This window comes from Ovis canadensis, chromosome 24, assembly GCF_042477335.2.
Source record: "Ovis canadensis isolate MfBH-ARS-UI-01 breed Bighorn chromosome 24, ARS-UI_OviCan_v2, whole genome shotgun sequence".
Taxonomy (NCBI): Eukaryota; Metazoa; Chordata; class Mammalia; order Artiodactyla; family Bovidae; genus Ovis; species Ovis canadensis.
The window spans coordinates 44,522,827-44,541,207 of record NC_091268.1 but is presented as its reverse complement, the minus strand read 5'-3'; the positions used below and the strand labels follow the sequence as shown (position 1 = coordinate 44,541,207).

At 46.6% G+C, this 18,381-nt stretch overlaps 1 protein-coding gene across 1 annotated transcript in view; it reads left to right on the top strand.

Moving 5' to 3' along the window:
* Nucleotides 1–18,381, top strand: part of GALNT17 (polypeptide N-acetylgalactosaminyltransferase 17) — a 428,403-nt gene that overhangs the window by 207,784 nt on the left and 202,238 nt on the right. Inside the window, exon 3 of the mRNA XM_069570961.1 lies at nucleotides 4,746–4,912. Within this exon, the coding sequence (XP_069427062.1) occupies nucleotides 4,746–4,912 (167 nt within the window). The remainder of the gene's footprint in view (nucleotides 1–4,745; nucleotides 4,913–18,381) is intronic.

Here is an 18,381-nt window from a genome sequence, read left to right as displayed (position 1 = left end):
GTGGCCTTGAGTGTCATTCAGGAGAGACTGATGATGAATAGAGGGGTAGAAGTAGAAATAGGGGTGGAGGGGAGCGTCATAAAGAGATCCTAAAGATGGCAGAATCTTTAGGGCTTGATGACCAATTGGACATGTTGAACATGCTGTGATTTTGACTTGACTCCCAAAGAGAAAGAGTGGTACCTCTCAATGAAGACAGGGAGGTACAGAGAGAGCAGGTGTCAGGTTTAGGAAGGCTATATTTGGGGTGCTGATGAGACATCCAAGTGGAGAAGCCCAGTGGGAAACAGAAGCTTGAAGCATCTAGAGATGTGGATTTGAAAGTTGATGGCCTCAGGGTTGGAGTCATAGGCTGGGATGAGGTCACCCAGGAAGGGTTGATCAAGTGAGACTAGCACTTAGGAATTTTAGAATTTAGAGTATTGGCAGAAAAGAGCAACCTTTAACATGAACAAGTGGCCAGGGCAGATCCTCCAGTGGAAGAAAAAGCAGAGATGGGGATGAAAATGGCAAGGGTGCCAGGATCCAAGGGTAAATACTGTTTCTGGAAGGGGAGAGGCAACCGTGTTAAACACTGCGGAGAGGATCATCAGCTGGGGTGAAGCTGGGTAATCTCCATTGACTCTGGCCACCTAGCTGTCACTGGAAATTAACAAGAGCAGTTTTAGCAGAATAGGATACCTAGGAGGTAAATAACGGTGGGATGGGGGATAAATGACAGACAAAGGAGAGAGCCGAAGAGGGCAGACGATGGGGATTAAGGCAGTGGGGCAAGGGAGTTTATGGATGAAAATGGGAATGACTTGGGTCCCTTCTTTGAGAGGAAGAAGTCAGTGAAGGGAGAGTGAAGCTAGAGGAGAGAGAATAATGGATGAAGCAGGGCCTTTGGAGGGGAGGAGGCTGGAGAATCCACAGCGTGGATGAGGGGGTTACCTCTGACCTCCTGAGCCTGTTTCCTTCAAGGCTGAGTTCAGAGATTGATAGGTTTGTAGGTGGTGAGAGGAACAAGGGAAGTGCTTCTCACATTTCCACGTGGTGTGCAGAAACCACTTGCAGAACTTGGTCAGGATCTCTGAGTCAGTGGTTCTAGGTGGGCCGAAAACGTGCGTTTCTTTCTTTCTTTAACTTTTTATTTTGTATTGGGGTATAGCTGATTAACTTTGTTGTAATAGTTTCAGGTGGACAGTGAAGAGATTCAACCATACATATACACGTATCCGTTCTCCCCCAGACCTCCCTCCCATCCAGGCTGCCCTGTAAGGTTGAGCAGAGTTCACTGTGCTCTATAGTAGCTGTTCAAAAATGTGCATTTCTATCAGGCTGCCCAGGAATGCTGCTGCTGTTACAGGCCTGCGACTGCGCTTGGAAATCCCTGCTGGTGGCCTGATTCCCTCTGTGGGGTAGGAGGGACCTGCAAGAGGGAGATTGCCTGGAGGGAAGGGGAGGAAGTGGCAAGTAGGGCTGGGACGGGGGTCGGGGAATTGAGAGTTCTGACCTGCCTTGAAGGGTGCAGGGCAGCGGCCCTGGGGGACTGGGGACCTTGGATGTGTCTTGTCACCACTGCCATGATGGAACTGCTTCCTCCACTCCTGTGTGTGCAAAGGGGAGGAAAGTCAGATGAACAGTTGGTTTGCAGCTGGGGTTCTTCCGGGCTGGTGAGAAAGCAAGCCAGGGGAGTGAGTGGAGGATGAAGGCAGGGGTGAAGGGACGTGCGTAGATTTTAGCTGAGCAAGAGCACGAGCGGAGCTGATACAGAGTGACAACGGAGTGGCCCAGGCCCGGGCGGTCTCATCGAGGTCAAAGAGTGGGTGCTTGGGGGGGACACGGTGGGGAGAACTGGAAGGCAAGGAGGTTGTGGCTGTTGGAGGTGGAGACAGCCTTGGTGCAGCAGCTCTGGACAGTGAGAGGCCATGGAGTTTTGAGATAATTCCACTGCCCATCAAGGGGAGTCCTTCTGGTCATCTCTCATCATGCGCCAGAGGCTCCCTTTCTGTGCTGAGGTGGTGTCTGAGGCTGTGACAGGAAGGAGAGATTGGAAAGACAGGGTTCTAATGAGACATGACACCTCAATTCGGTGTAAACTTTTTTTTCCAAACCACCACAGGGCAGTGTATCAATGAGGATCCTCCAGAGAAACAGAAGTAATAAGATATCTATTTGTCTACCTATCTGCCTACCTATCTGTCCATCCATCCATCCATCCATCCATCCATCCATCCATCCATCCATCTGTCCATCCACTCTCTAGATCAGGCAGGCTGGTCTTTCCATTGGTGGGTACATTGCATTTTCCCAGGGCTCTCGAAGCCTGAGCTCACCTAATCCTTAGAAGGACCTTAGCCAGGCACCCAGAGCTAATTACAGTGAGGCTAATGTGGACAGTTTCAGACATGAAGAAGCGAGAGCCGTGTGGCCAGGGTGACGGGTTCAGCGTGTGGCAGAGGGCTTTTTACTGCTGAGATGCCCCCACAATTTACTGAATGGCCACCTTGACCATGAAGGGGCAAGATCGGGGTCCCCATGCCCCAGAGAGTCCCAGGAGTCCTGCTCAGCAGAGGGAATTGCCTGTTCCGGCCGAGAGGCTTAACCCACAACTCAGCCTCAGTGGCAGCCTGATCCCATCGCCTGTAGCCAGAGAAGATGCTGCTGCTGGTACAATGCCATCTGGCCTCTTTGCTTCTTCATTTCCAGGGCCAGAATCTGTTAAAAACAAAAGCCCAAAGAAACCAGGCCCGGGAGTGCATGCTCAGAGTAGGTGGGTGTGTACGGTGGGGGTGCTCGCGTGTATGGTGAGGAACGGCCTGGGAGGGAGCAGCCACCAGCCTGCCAGCTCAGGATGGCTGCCGGCCGCATCGAGGGGGCTCCGAGGGACCTTCTGGGATGTGCCCCCTCCCCCAGATCAGCGCACAGTAAATGGGATGATTCCTGCCAACAGCCCGCGAGCCTGTCAATAACCATTCTAATCTCCTCGGCAGCCCCCAGAAGTGAATTTACAGTGTCGTGGTAAAAATGAGGCTGCGTGATCAATGGATCCCTGGACAGTCTCCTCCAGGAGACACAAATGTACTTTGTAACAAAACTTTATTTTCTTCTGAAAATTGCCTACATGATTAATATGGCCCGACACATCCCAAGCTGTTCAGCATAAAAAATAGCTGTATTTCCTGCTCCCTCTTCAGTACTGCTTCCCTCTCACTCCATCCCTTCATCTTGTCCTCTTTGTTTTGCTTTGGAACATATTGTCTCATACATTGTACAGTCTCACACATGAAGGAAGAGGATGCGTTTGAAATGCACCAGCTCTGTCTTCCATTCTGCTCTGTTTCCACTTGGTATTTCAAAGTGGCTCAAACTAGACATAAAACCAAATTCCCCAGTGCTCCAGGGAGAGAGCACTGGTGCTTCCATCATTGAGCCACACAGAGCCGGATCCCAGGGTACCAGTGTCCTCTCTTACATCATCAGGCGCCTCCAGGGGGGCCCAGGCTCTACACCCCTGAGTTCAGCCTGGATGAAGAACATTCTTCTCTTGAACCCCAGGGCTTCCCAGCTGGTGCTAGTGGTAAAGAAACCATCTGCCAATGTGGGAGACATAAGAGATGCAGGTTCACTCCCTGGATCAGGAAGATTGCCTGGAGGAGGGCATGGCAACCCACTCTAGTATTCTTGCCTGCAGAATCCCATGGACAGAGGAGCCTGGCAGGCTATAGTCCATAGGGTCACAAAAGAGCTGGGCACGACTGAAGTGACTTAGTGCACCCCTGAAGGCCTGTCTTCAGAGATGGGGAAGTTTCTGGATGTTAGAAGGGAGGACCTTTTAGATCCCATATCTGCACCCCAGGCAGATTCTAGGAACGCTTGCAAGAAGAGTTAGGGTGTGTCAGGCAGGACAGTCGTGGTGGATAGAAGATTTTTATTAGTTTCACATCTTATTTTTTTATTGTTTATTTATTTTATTAATTTCATGTTTCATGTCTCTTCCCAGTGTGTAAGCTCCATGAGAGTAGAGGTCTCCTGTCTAGTGCTGGGCACTTAGTAGGTCCGAGAGATGCCTTAGTTTGGGTTCTCCCACAAACTGACTGTGAAACAAAGACTTGAGACACATTAGTTTCTTTGGGCAGGGGAAAGAGCACCACTAAGGGGGAGTAGAACTGAGAAGGGAGGGCATCCCCCAAAGTGGGTGTTATGAAAGTTGTGAGTGATGGAGAGTAATCCCACAGGGGGAAAAGCTCTAGGGGCCCCTGTAAAACCCACTTCCCAGAGTCAACCAGCTCAAGGGCTGAGGCAGCTGGGGGTATTTATACATCATTTCCCAGCCACCTCTGGATAAGAACTATGGTGGTGTGCGTGTGCATCCATCAGTCACGTCCAACTCATTGCAACCCCATGGACTGTAGCCCGCCAGGCTCCTCTGTCCATAGGATTCTCCAGGTAAGAATACTCAGAGTAGGTGGGTGTGTGTATACTGAAATGAGACCAGGTGGTACATGTCTGGGTATGGCCTCCAGCCTCATGCTTTCTATGGGGTGATAAATTTGGGAGACGTGAAGCTGGTTTTCTTAACTGTCTCCACCTTAGGGTTTTTTTTCTCAGCTCTTAGCCAAGAGAGGCCAAGAAGGAACCAACGATTCTCAGCCTGGGAGAACATGTACCAGGATCCAGCTGGCATCCTTACCACGTGCAGCCACAATGCCTCTGCCTTTCTCCTTCCACTGACTCTGCTCTTCCCTGCTCTCTTCCTTCAGGTGTAAGGAGCTGAAGTACTCCAAGGAGCTGCCCCAGATATCCATCATATTTATCTTTGTGAACGAGGCCCTGTCGGTGATCCTGCGCTCAGTTCACAGCGCGGTCAACCACACGCCGACCCACCTGCTGAAGGAAATCATCCTAGTGGATGACAACAGTGACGAAGGTATGGGGGCCGCCAGCCTGTGTGCTATTTTTTGAAAAGATGCAAGGACACAACACACAGTGTCAATGAGGGGATGTGCCCTTATTTCATTCCATCCTGAGCCCAAGTGTCTTTGTCTCCTGTCTCTGGGGCATAGCTGTGGAATGGGGGCTGTTTGGGGGGAATTAATTCAAGCAAACACTAGTTCATTACTTGAGTCCTCCAGGGCAGGGGTCTCCCAGTCCCCCCAGGCTGCACAGCAGGAGGTGAGTCGCAGGCCAGCACATGAGCAAAGCTTCATCTGTATTTACAGCTGCTCCCCATCGCTCACATTACTGCATGAGTTCCACCTCCTGTCAGATCAGCGGCAGCATTAGATTCTCATAGTAGCACCAGCCCTACTGTGAATTGCACAGGCGAGGGATATAGGTTGCATGCCCCTAATGAGAATCATCTGGAAACCATCCCCATCTCCACGGAAAAATTGTCTCCCACGAAATCTATCCCTGCTGCCAAAATGGTTGGGGACCACTGCTCTAGGGCTCCTAAGAATGAGTAACTGGTTATGTGTCTGGACGAATTCCCCTCCTCGTATTACAAAGTACATGACATGGAAGAGCTGAATTCCTCTGCAGTCCCCCCACTCCGTCTCCCTTGTCCTTTTCTGAGAGGCAGAAGAAAAAGGAGAGTTCTGTCCTGTGATGGGAACTGTTTATCATATGTCAGAATTTCCTTCTGTGCCACTGTGCCCAGAATGACTGTCGGTAGAAGTGCACCATGTTTGCAGATCTTTTCGCGTTCACTTCTGCTAGGAATAATGGCTCAATTAAAAAAATAGAAAACAAGCAAATATTGGAGAGCAATAACAAAATGCCTTTGAAGTCCTTGGAGATGGAGGTCTGGTGTCAAGGTGGTTTTAGAGGGCTTGCTTTGGCTAACTGTGCCTTTGTTTTGCCTCTCAGCCTACAAAACTCACTGCAGGGAGAAACCCACACGAGCTGAGGACCCCAAAGGAAGGCAGCCAGTGTGCATGCTTCAGGCCAGGGAGGTTTATCTTCTGAGAAATGGAAGGATTAGGGGCAAACTGAACTCCTTGCTTTCGTTGTGATCAGTAGATTACCCTGTGATCCTGGGTCAGGAGAGGGTGAAGTAAAGGCCGGACGGTGTCATGGATCCTGTTGGGAACCTGATTATCTTCAGGAGCTCTGAGGAGTCTATCACATTTCATCAGCCCAGGAGTTGAAGTCCCCTTGCCCCTTCTGAACCTGTTGACTGTTACCAGGGAAGGGTTTGATTAGGTCTGGACCCAGTAATGCACCCTCAGGGCATCACCATCTTCTGGGCCTCCAGAGTTGGAGGGCTAATGAGTCATTTGCTGGATTTTTCATATCCTTATTTTCCTCCCTTTTTCTCTGGCCATTTCATGATCTATTTTCTTCTAAAACTGACCTTGAGAGTCTTCTTGGGAGAAGGCGGTTCTTTCAGTTCCTGAAGCCTCGTAAGTCGCGGCTCCACTGGCTTTCTCTGCAGCCTCTCAGCTTGCACCTGCAGACCTCTGGCTTCAGACGTACTTACCAACTCTCTGCAAGGAATCCTGGCTCATACTTCTGCTCCATTTGCTGGCTAGTCCCACTTACTCCCCACGTGTCCCCTATCTGTCAGTTCATGGGAGATTCCTTTGTTGGCATCCTGAGACACTTGCTCTGTGCTGCCTCAGCTCCTTGTACTTCCTGGAGCACACAGCATGTGAGGTCACTGTGTCCTGCACAGCTGGGCAGGGTCTGGTTTCACAGGGCCTGGCTGGTAGCCAACCCTCTGTGAGTCTGACCCTGTTACTGAACAAAAGTTCATGTGCCCGACACACAGTGAGGTCAAACCAACAGAAACACTGGAGTTTGGAGCAGACAGGGCTATGCAAGGAGACAAGTGGTTCATGCTTAAAAAGCCCCAAACTCCTGGTAACATTTCAGCAAAGCACTTTTAAAGGCAGGGGAGGGAGGCACCATGTTAGTCGTCACCAACTTCTTGGTGTTGGAATCCTTTGTTCTTGCAGCTGTCCACTAGGCCAGGTCAGGATGCTTCTGTAAACCTCCAAGGAGACTAATGTTATTCTCTGTTCTGCAACTTTTATCTCTGGATGAATGGAAAAATGTTATGCCCTTAAAGGTTAGAGTCTTGAAAATAGGCTGTCTTGTATGTTTCAGGCTATAGGCAACATTCTTTTACAAAAGGTGCAGAGCCAGCCTGGCTAAGCATGACAGGCAACAGAGCACAAAGGTTAAAGTAAAAGGAACAGATCTATCATGGAGTCAGATTTGTTCTTCCATTTACAGCTCAGCTGGACAGTAAGCAATGAAGCTGAACAGGGCTGGAAAAGGGGTGTTAGGGGCTAGGGAAGTAACCAGAGGTGGTGCAGAGGAGAGCTAGAAGACCCAGAGCAAAAAGCAGACAGTAGGTTCTAGACTGAATTGGGGAGAGGACACTACCAGTGGGGCCCCTTCCCCAAGAGGAGATCTCGGCAGACTCAGCCTGCGAGGAAGACGTGGAAGGATAAGCTAGTGTCAACCAGAACATGAGCTCTGAGAGAACAGGGGTCTCCGGTAGATGTCTTAGTGTGGGTTCCCCCAGAACAGCCCCTGAAACTAAGATTTGAGGGCAGTAGTTTCTTTGGGAGGTAAAGTGCATCATCAGAGGAGTAGGGAAGTAAGAGAAAGAAGGGAAGGCAAAGCCAGAGTTTACGCCCACCCCTCAGGAGGCCATCTACTCAAGGGCGAGGGAGCTGGGGTATTGATACACCTTTAGCATAGGATGCTTTCACATCAGCACCTCCTGGAACCCTGACTTGGAAGAAGTTCTGCATCATGAGATCTGGGATGGGTCTAAGAATTTACATTTTTCACAAGCTTCCTGATGTGCTACTGGTGTAGGGACCACACTTTGAAACCCACTGGGTTAAGTGCCATTTCAGTGGTTCATACTTCAGGTCTAAATGAAGCTGTTTAGTGGGTGAGAAAAAGTGGGGAAGAGGTATTTGTTTCAGTCTGATCCTCAAGTTAATTCTCATTCATCTTCCCCTGTCCCCTGAGCTACCTAGGCAACCCAGAATGGACTACATTAATAGAGTTTCCCTCTTTTCTTTCCCAGGTTTAGCATCTATATTTTTCTCCAGGCTAAACGTGCCTTCTCTTTATCTGGAAGAGGAATTTAACTTTTTTTTTCTTTGTGACGAGTATTAACAGATTTTGTAAATGTTCTATACACACTTGAAAAGACCCCCCCACACACACACACTGTAATCATGAAAATGAATTCCTGCCAGACATCAATTTTGTGTATTTAGCTAGACTATGAGTTTATTTTCTTACATCTTTTCGATAATGGTGTTTTAAAATCTCCTCCTACAATATCCTCTCCTTCCTGGGTTCTTAATAGCATTTGATTTCTATATCTTGTTGTCAGTTTCTTTGGCAACTATAGATTTGTATCTGCCTGGCTTCACTATTAGCAGTGGTTGTTACCATTATGTAATGCTCCCTTTATCTTAAAAACATGCTTTTTTTCCCCCTGCATGAATATCGTTTGTCTAACATTAATATTGTTATCCCTGCTTACCTTCTGTCTGAATTTGATTAAAACATTTTTTCAAGCCTTACCAGTTTTTTTCCCTGATCTGAAAAGTAATGCACGCTCTATGTAGGGACATTTGAATCTATCAAAAAAATGCATATAATTGGACAAAAACAAATACCAAGGAGACTAACCAGAAGCAACTGCTCATTTACCCATGTTCTCACCTCTTTTTTTCATGCATGTTTTACATGAGGCTCCTATAATAAAAACAAGTTAATCTTTTTCTTGTTTTCCTTCCCTGAACTGTGAAGCAGAAATATCCCTTTTTATTTAAAAAAATGTTGTGCAACCATCATTTTAATGAGGGTAGAATGGTTCTTTCTCAGGCCAGTAAAGACCAGCTCAGGTGAGAACTGTAGCCCTTCACTTCCATGTGATCACATACATTCAAGGAAAAAAATAGGCTTTTAAAGGAATTAAAAAAAAAAAAAACAAACAGGCTCAGGGAAAAGGGCAAATAGTCAGGTGACTCTGGATCTGTGTACACAGGTAAATCAGGGACTTTCCTAATTAGTTTTTTTTTTTTCTAAGTCATTTGTTTCATTCACCTTGAATATTGACATTGGCCTACATTAAGCCCAAGGAAGGGGCAATTCTTGGTATCCTTGTGAGTTATTTATACTGAAATCACTCCTATGTGGCCACATCTGACCTTGCTAGCAGCTTCCTTCTTGGCATCTTTCTCATCTGGAGGCCCTGGCACCACTGTCTTCTGATTATTCTCCAGTTCTTCCTCTTTCTGCTTCACTTGGGATCACTCATGGTTCTCTGACTTTCCAGGTAGCTCAGCTGATTAAAAAAAAAAAAAATCCTCCTGCAATGTAGGAGACCTAGATTCGATCCCTGGGTTGGGAAGATCCCCTGGAGGAAGGCATGGCAACCCACTCTGGTATTCTTGCCTGGAGAATCCCCATGGACCTAGGAACCAGGAGCCTGGTGGGCTACAGTCCATGGGGTCACAAAGAGTTGGACACAGCTGACCAACTGAACAGCAACAAAGGCTTACAAAAGCTTCTTCTGGGGAAGCCATCTCGGTCATCAGTGACCCCAGAGAAGCACCGGGCTCACCCTGGTGGGGGCACCTGGCAGGGCTACTGTGTGAACCAGATAGTGGGTATAAGGCAGGAAATCTGGACAGATGGAATGAACTGACCTGTGTTTTCTGCTTCTAACCTCATCAGAGTGTACTTTCTGCCTTCGGGGGAAGTATCAGGATGCAATCAATGTCCTCAGCTGATCCAGGCAGCAGGTGTGGAGTACCAGCACACACTTAGCCTCTGGTCAGAACATCTAGTTATAGGGAAGAATGGGGACCAGACTCCTTCAAATGATCTACCCTCAGCTCTAAGTGTGGTCAGGTTGCAGGGCAGATAGTTAATAGCCCCTAACACATCTGCATCCAGTCACACCACACCCATATGGACAGTGGCCATGGTGTGTGTATCTCTTCCTCGTCCTCCTGGAGCTCTCTTTTGCCCCCCACCTATGTTTGATTCCATCTCTCTTTCTTGGTTTACGTCGTTATTTTGGTGAAACTCAATGTCTCAGGCTTCCTGAGAAATATTATAAGGAAGATAGAATCTTTTGAGATCATCCATGTCTGAAAGAAGCTTTGTCCTAATCTTTCTTAGGACAGAAAGATGATGTGTGAATGATGACCTGATTGAATTAGATATCACTTTTTTTTTTTTCAGAATGTTGATGGGTTTGCGCCATTATTTTCCATCTTTTAGTGTTTTTTAGAAGAAACGGAGTCCTGATGCCTTAATCTTTTGCATGTTTCTTTCCTTTCTGGAATCTTCATTTTGTTTGGAAATTCACAATGATGAGCCTTGTAGGTTCATTTTCATCCTTTGGTCATTCAGTGGCATCAGTGTGGAATCTACTGTCAGTTTTTGGAAAATTTCTTAGAATATTTAATTGGTAATTCCTCCCCATTCTTCTCAATTCTCTCTGTAGGCATCTCTCATTATATTCCATTATTAAACCTCCTAGATTGAAACCCCTAATTTTCTTATCTTCTCTCTGCCATCTTTCCTTATCTTTTTGATCTAATATATTTGCTTTCTTCAATTTTATTTCCTTTCCCTTCTTTTCAGTTTTTTCATTTCTGCTATCACGATTTTGCTTCCAAGTTCTCATTTTTATTCTCTGAAAGTTTCTTTTTATAGTGTATTGTTTTTATTTAATGGAAGCAATATGTTTTCTGATCCCTTGGAGGATATTAATAATGTCTTGTTTGTTTTTTCAGTTTTCTCCCTGTGTAGTCTGTTTCCACAGGGTGCTTTTCTTTTTCCCCTCTTTGTTATGTAGTTTCTATCTCCCACCTTGGGGGCTTTCTTGCTTGTCCAGCTAGCCTATTGTCTGCTCATGATTACCTCTTAAAAGGTGATTAGACAGCCAGGGGCTGGAGGAGAGAAAAATGGGGCATTATTGTATCATGGATTCAGAGTTTCAGTTTGAGAAGGTGAAAAAGTTCTGGAGATGGATGGTGGTGGTGTGCTTGTACAACAATGTGATTATATTTACTCTCATTGAACTGTAAAGTAAAATTTCACACTATATATACATGTGTACACACACACACACACACGCACACACACACACACACACACACACACTGAGTGTTTAGACTTCCTAGGTTTGGCAGCAGAGGCATCAGACACATCTGTCAATCTGTGAATCCCCTTTCCAGGCTCCCTAGCTTTGTGGCTAATGTCTCACCTTGTGTCTTCTCTGATCTTGAAGGTCATAGGTTTGTTTATTTCATTTTTGAATCCCTTTCCTATAGTCTTCAGCAGCTTGTGTCAAATTTGTGAGTTACATTCATCATCTTATCTCAGAAATTCTATATTCATTTTTAAGAACTTTCATAGAAATTGACTTTGTTCTCCAAATGCATATACTGTCTCATGAAAAGTATGTGAAAGTGTCTCTTTCTTTGTATCCTCACCAACACTAGACCTCATTCATCTTTGTCATCTTTGCTGTTCTGGTGAGTCACAAATGCATATCATTTTTCATTTTAAATCTGCATTTTTGGAATGTTAGTGGTGTTGAACACTTTTTCGTATATTTGACCATATTTTCTTTCTTAATGGATTTGCCTGCTAATGACACTCAATTTTTTTCTATTGGAATATTTATCTTATTGATTTATAAGAACTTTGTATATATTAAAAAAACTTTTTACCTTCATTTTATAGATACTTCTCTCAATTTGAGCTCTCACTTTAATTTGTTGACAATGTTTTTAGACAAGCATAAATGGTGCATTTTATATAGTCAAATCCATCAGTCTTTTCCTCGAGGAATGTCCTAAGGAAGTTATTTATAATCCTTAGAAGGTACAAATATTTATGCATATTTTCTTATAGGTAAACATTCCTTTTCAAAGTAAATTCCAACAAACTAAATATTTTTATATCAGGTCTGAGAAAGTTTTCGTCTAGAGACTCCTGTCTGAAAGTATGGTTATCTAGAGGTATTTAATAATTCATCCTCACCATTTATTTGAAATATTTGTTTTCATATGCTAAAATGTTTTAGATTTGGAAACATTGAGACTGAATCACATGAGGACTGATTGGTTATGAAGGAGGGTAAACGAGAGGGAGGGGTCAGAGAGGAGTCCCAGGGTCCTCGCTACAGAGACAGGACAGGTTGGTGCTCTCCATTAAGATAAGCAATATGGTGGCCCAGTGGTAAAGAATCTGCCTGCCAATGCAGGAGGCACAAGAAACACAGGTTCGACCCCTGGGTCAGGAAGATCCCCTGGAGAAGGAAATGGCAACCCACTGCAGTATTCTTGCCTAGAAAACCCCGTGGACAGAGGACCCTGGTGGGCTATCGTCCATGGCATCGCAGAGTCAGACATGACTGAGCAACTGAACCACCACCACGTTTGGGAGAGGGACTGAGTTTACCTTTTGGATATGTCAAGTCCAGATTCCCCTGGAACTTTGCTGTGCCTTCCAAACTGAAGGGTAACAGTAGCCGTTAAGTTGAAATAATATTAGAAACTTCTTCATTTCCACTATTATAATCTTTAATGCATAAAATTATATGCATAATATATGTCTTATCAGTAGTTTCTAACTATTTTTTAAAAACTTTTTTCCTCTTTTCCTTAAGCAGTATGTGGAGGTCTTGGCTAAGGCACCTACCTTTTCTGAGCTTGAGTAAATTGTGGGTGATAGTGGCTTTTATGCAGAGTTTAAATTATGGGCTTTCTTGGTGATACTTGTAAAGCACATTGTACTGAGTTGGCCAAAACATGGTTCAGGTTTCTCCGTAAGATAGTATGGAAAATCCTGAATGAACTTTTGGCCAATCCAGTAAAAGTTCTGGCAGTATAATCAAACGTGTAACTATTGAGTGTGCTTGTGGTGTTACTTGATTTGCCAACTCCAGCTGATTCCTCAACATCTATTTTTGTGTCACCTCCACTGAGAAGCCTTCCTGGATTTCCTAGATGTAGCTGGGTTGGGGACCCTCTCAGCCTCTGCTCCTGGACATCAGTGTATCATTTGGCTCAGCACTTAGCTCGCTGTATTATCCCCGTGCACTTGCCCGTCTCTCAACTGAGGGCAAGAACCAGAGCCCTTCTGCGCTTGTGTCCCCAGTGCCTTGTGGACTGCTGAGTTACAGGGCTGGCTGGATCTGTTCCTTTAAAAGGTACGTGTGCAAAGCAGTGTTTGTACTCCCCCTGGCATCATCCTGGGAGTTTTTGTGTTTAGCATTGTTCTATTGAATTGGCCAAAAAGTTCATTCGGCGTTTTCCATGTAAAACCCAAATGAACTTTTTGGCCAACCCAATACATATCTTGGCTTCAGTGCCCTTGTGTTTGTTTAGATCTCAAAAGCCACCTGTCTCCAGTCGTCACGATTTGCGTCTCTTGGTGCCCTGGGTGGGCGTAGACCTTGTCACTCACAGTTCCCCGTGAGTGAGCACCCCTGATCAAGCGCTTCTCTTGGTTGTGTGTTCACTGGTTGAAAGCACGATGTATTGAGTTAGAAAACTCTTCAATGGGAGGCGCAACCCTCCGGGCTTTCAAAAGGGATTTTAGAGAAGGCATACTGGCATTGTTTGCTTTTCTTCTTGGTTTATCATTGCAGAGATAGGAGAGGTCATGTGTTTTGGGAAGATAACATTTTTTCCTGTGTTGAGGCTCTGAGTGAAGTAGCCAAGGGACACCTTGTTATCACACTGCTCCATACTGGGCCAGGCTTCCTTACTGGAACAGCACCTGCCTCTCCCCAACCTGTAAAGAGCCTTACTAATTGGAAATAATACTTGTTTTTTTTTCCCCAACCAGATCACTGCAGTGTGACAGCATTTGCTCTGTGGGTCTGTAACCACAATTAGGTTGTACATTTGCACTCCCCCCTGTGGTATTTTCAGGCCATGGGGAGAAGAGGAGAAGGAGTGAGTGTATCTTTACACTAGAGATAATGTGAGAACTCAGCTACACCTTCCTATGTTAACTGCTTAAAAAAACAACAACACAAAACCTCGTTATTTTCAAATAATTTTAGATTCACAAAAAGTTGCAAAAATGTACAAGGGGTCTGTGCCCTTCTCTGAGTTTCCCCCACTGGTAACCTCTTGCAAAGCTCTAGTACAGAGACTTCCCTGATGGTCCAGTGGTTAAGAATCCTTCTTGCAATGCGGCAGATGAAAGTTTGATCCCTGATCAGGGAACTAACATCCCACATGCCGCATTGCAGCTAGAGACTCTGCACTGCAATGAAGGATCCCCAGTTTCTTTAGTCCTTCATCAGTGGAAGGAGATTTGGGTGCTGTGAACATTGGTGTACAGATGTTGATACAAAAATAAATTTTCATTTATCTGGGATAAATGCTTAAGGGTCTCATTGCTTGAATTACGGTAAACACACATTCAGTCAAACTTTCTGGTCTTTTATTCCATCTATGTGACAACTTCTCTACAGATTAATTGTGCGTCTTCCAGCCAAACTTCCAGTGGAGGAAAAGTTTCTGTTTTAACTTTGGCGACCTTGACTGTGATACCAAGGGGAATGGGTTGCATTCCTACAGAACCAGGAGTAATTAAAAAGCTAAGTTGAGAGACTTCCCCAGTGGGCCGCTGGTTAAGACTCTGCGCTTCCAGTGCAGGGGGCACTGGTTCGATCTCTGGTTGGGGAACTAATATCCCATATGCTGTGTAGCCAAAAAAAAAATTTTTTTTAATGTATGTTGAAAGTTTTGCCTTGGGATCAGATTTGGTTTTCCATTAGATAAGACCCACTGGGCTTCTCAGGTGGCACTAGTGGTAAAGAATCCACATGCCAGTGCATGAAATGCAAGAGACTCGGATTTGATCCCTGGGTTGAGAAGATCCCCTAGAGGAGGAAATGGCAACCCACTCCAGTATTCTTGCCTGGAAAATTCCATGGACAGGGGAGCCTGGCGGGCTATAGTCCATGAGTTGCAAAGAGTCGTACACGACTAAATAACTAAACACACACACACAAGACCCAACAATACAAGGTCCTGGAGGGGATTATACACCCTCAGAGATGAGAAGGAAGCTGGGCCCAGGGAAAGTGAGACCCAGGCACTCAGACATAATAGTGTTCTTCTTCCCGGGCTCCGCTGTCTTTGAGCTCCTCCTCCCCCTGTTGGCTTGGGAAGACTGGCCGCCTCCAGTTTTCCAGGCCATCTGGAGGGAAGCATGGCTGCAAAGATGGCCCAATGTTGACACTGTAATTAAGCTTCAGTCATTGTAGGGGGACAGGACCACCTCTCCAGGGGAATCCCAGGGAAGGGAATTGGTGCTCTAGTTTGGGTCAGATGGCCTTCACTGGACCTGCCAACGGTGGCAGGAGGACAGGGTAATGCACAGAACTACCACACTCCAGTAACCCTGGGGGAAATCTCAAGAAACAGAGGGAGCAGGGTGGACAGGCACACCATGGACCTTGCATGTTGTAACCACATCCATGGGATTCACATGGGGCTCCCACAAGTTGGGGAAATCAGTGAGGCCTTTGAGAAGGATGTGGCCCTTGAGTTGTATCGTGAGAGACAGTTGGAACTTGGACATATGGATGGGAGGGAACAGCAGTGAAGGGAAGTAGACGAACCTGGATCTCAGGGCACAAATGCTAGAAATGTAGAGATGTTATAGACCAGGGTTCTTGGCTTCCTTGTGCTTAGTCACTCAGTCGTATCTGATTCTTTGTGACCCCATTGACTGTAGCCCACCAGACTCCTCTGTCCGTGGGGATTCTCCAGGCAAGAATACTGGAGTGGGTTCCCATGCCCTCCTCCAGTGGATCATCCCAACCCAGGGGTCAAACCCAGGTCTCCTGCATTGCCAGCGGATTCTCTACTGTCTGAGCCACCAGGGAATAGAATTTCATCAGAGGCCAGACAAGAAACTCAGGTGGAGCTTTATTGGGGCCCCTGCTGAAGCAGAGGGGAACAAGAACAAGCAACAGGTTCCCTTGCTTGCTGGCTCCCTGAGGTGGGGGTCCAGCTTAGTCCCTACATGGGAAGAGGGCAGGGGTGGGTGCAGGGGCGGCTAAGCTAGTTAGCCCACCCCTTAGGTGGTGTTGTGTGCAGCGGGTCTGTGCAGTACCCTGCTTTTGTTCCAGGTTCTTCCAAAGTGGCAGTTGGGTATTTTGGGCTCTTTGGAGCTTTTGTCCAGAATTTGCCCCAACCGCAGTTTCACAGTCATTTTTAGTCTCATGCAGTCTTTTTGTATTCGGTTGCTCAGGGAGAGGTGTATTCAAATGCAGGCATTGTAGCACTGCATCAGAGGGTCCCAGCTCCCAGCCTGTCCCAGAGAGGAAGGCGGGCAATGGGATTCAACATGTAAGAATTGATGGAGCTTCAGAGAGAGAGCGCCCCAGTCAGAGATGGGGGACTTGCTGAGCCACAGGATTGAAGAGCGGCAGCATGATCACGTCCTGTGACAATGCTGAGCAGCCTCAGAGCAAGAGGGATTAAAAATAAAAAGGCTCCTTCAGTAGCCTCGCTGGGGATGGGGATCGGGTGAGACAGAGGGAGAGGTGGGTCAAGGGAGCCCAAGGGTTGGTGGAAATACAGTCAGAAAGGCCAGGCGTGGCCATTTTCACCTTTGTTCCCCAAGGAGCAGCATTGGAGCTTTAATCTTTTTTTTTTTTTTTTTGGAAAAGTGAGGTGGGTCCTGAGTTGGTCCTGATGAGAGAATCTTTAGATTGCTTTAGCTCTGAGCTCTGGGCAGTTTGCTGGGCAGAGGCTCTTTGGCCTCAGGCTGTGCTGCAGAGTCCAGGAGGGTACGTGCCGGGCACCTGCACGCAGGTTGGAACAAAGCCTTCCTTATCTCTGACCCTCGAGGCACCATGGCTGCTTTCTGGATCTGATGGCCAGGTCCTGCCTGGCCGCTAGTTTCCTTGTTTTACACACATGGGAGGACATCTGGCTTCAAGCGGGCCTGCAAGTGAAGGATGCCTGAAGGAAGTCAAGGAACCCTGGGGTGGGGGGCATAAACACAGAGAGGCCTGACGTGCCATTCACCCTTCTGGGCACGGCTCCATGGTGCTAACTGAGCACACATCTCCTGGAGTCTAGACCACACCCTCTTGACACTGGGAGATGCTCACTGATACCCATTAAAAAAGAAGTTCATGGCCCTAGGGACTCTCATACAGAGTCAGAAAGAGAAAAACAAGTATTATATATTAAGCACATATATGTGGATTCTAGAGAAACGGTACAGATGAGCTTATTCGCAGAAATAGAGACACAGACGCAGAGAACAAATATATGGACACCGAGATAGGGAAGGGCTTCCCTGGCAGTTCAGAGGTTAAAGCATCTGCCTGCAATGTGGGAGACCCGAGTTCGAACACTGGGTTGGGAAGATCCCCTGGAGAAAGAAATGGCACCCCACTCCAGTATTCTTGCCTGGAGAATCCCATGGACGGAGGAGCCGGGTGGGCTGCAGTCCACGGGGTCGCAAAGAGTCGGACACGACTGAGCGACTTCACTTTCTTTCTTTCACTTTCTAAGGTAGGAGAAGGGGGTGGGACGGATTGGGAGACTGAGATTGACATATTTACACTATTGTGTATAAAATGGGTAACTAATAAGAGCCTACTGTATAGCACAGGGAATCCTTCCCAGTGCTCTGTGGTGACCTAAAAGGGAGGGAAATCCAGAAAAGAGGGGATATATGTCTAGGTATAGCTGATTCACTTTGCTGTACAGTAGAGACTAATACAACATTGTAAAGCAACTATACTCTGATAAAAAGAAAAAAATAATAAAGAATTTGCAGGAGTCAGGGCTCCTACTCAGCCATCCTGGTCCTGGAACTAGGACTCTGGAGGAGTCCCTGGCAAGAGTCACCTCTCTCTGTGCTTTCCTTCTTCCTCCTGGTTCAAGACTCCCTCCCCACCCTCGAAGCCCTCCTGTCCCCTTGCCAGAGTCATCCTCTTGTTTCCCAAGACATGTCTATTCTCTGTTCACCCGTATAAAGAGACACATACAATAAAAAACAAGTAACAAGTTTGACATGCATTGAGTGTCCTCTGTGTGCCGGGCCCTGAGCTAAGTGCTTTGCAGGCATCCTCTTATTTAACACCCTAAACAACCCTCTCAGGTAGGAACCATTGTTGTTCAGTTGCTAAGTTGCATCCGACTCTTTGTGACCCCATGGACCGCAGCACGCCAGGCTTCCCTCTCTTTTCACCATCTCCCTGAGTTTGCTCAAACTCATGTCCATTGAGTCGGTGATGCCATCCAGCCATCTCATCCTCTGTCATCCCCTTTTCCTCTTGCCTTCAATCTTTCCCAGCATCAGGTTCTTTTCCAGTGAGTCGGCTCTTCCCATCAGGTGGCCAAAATA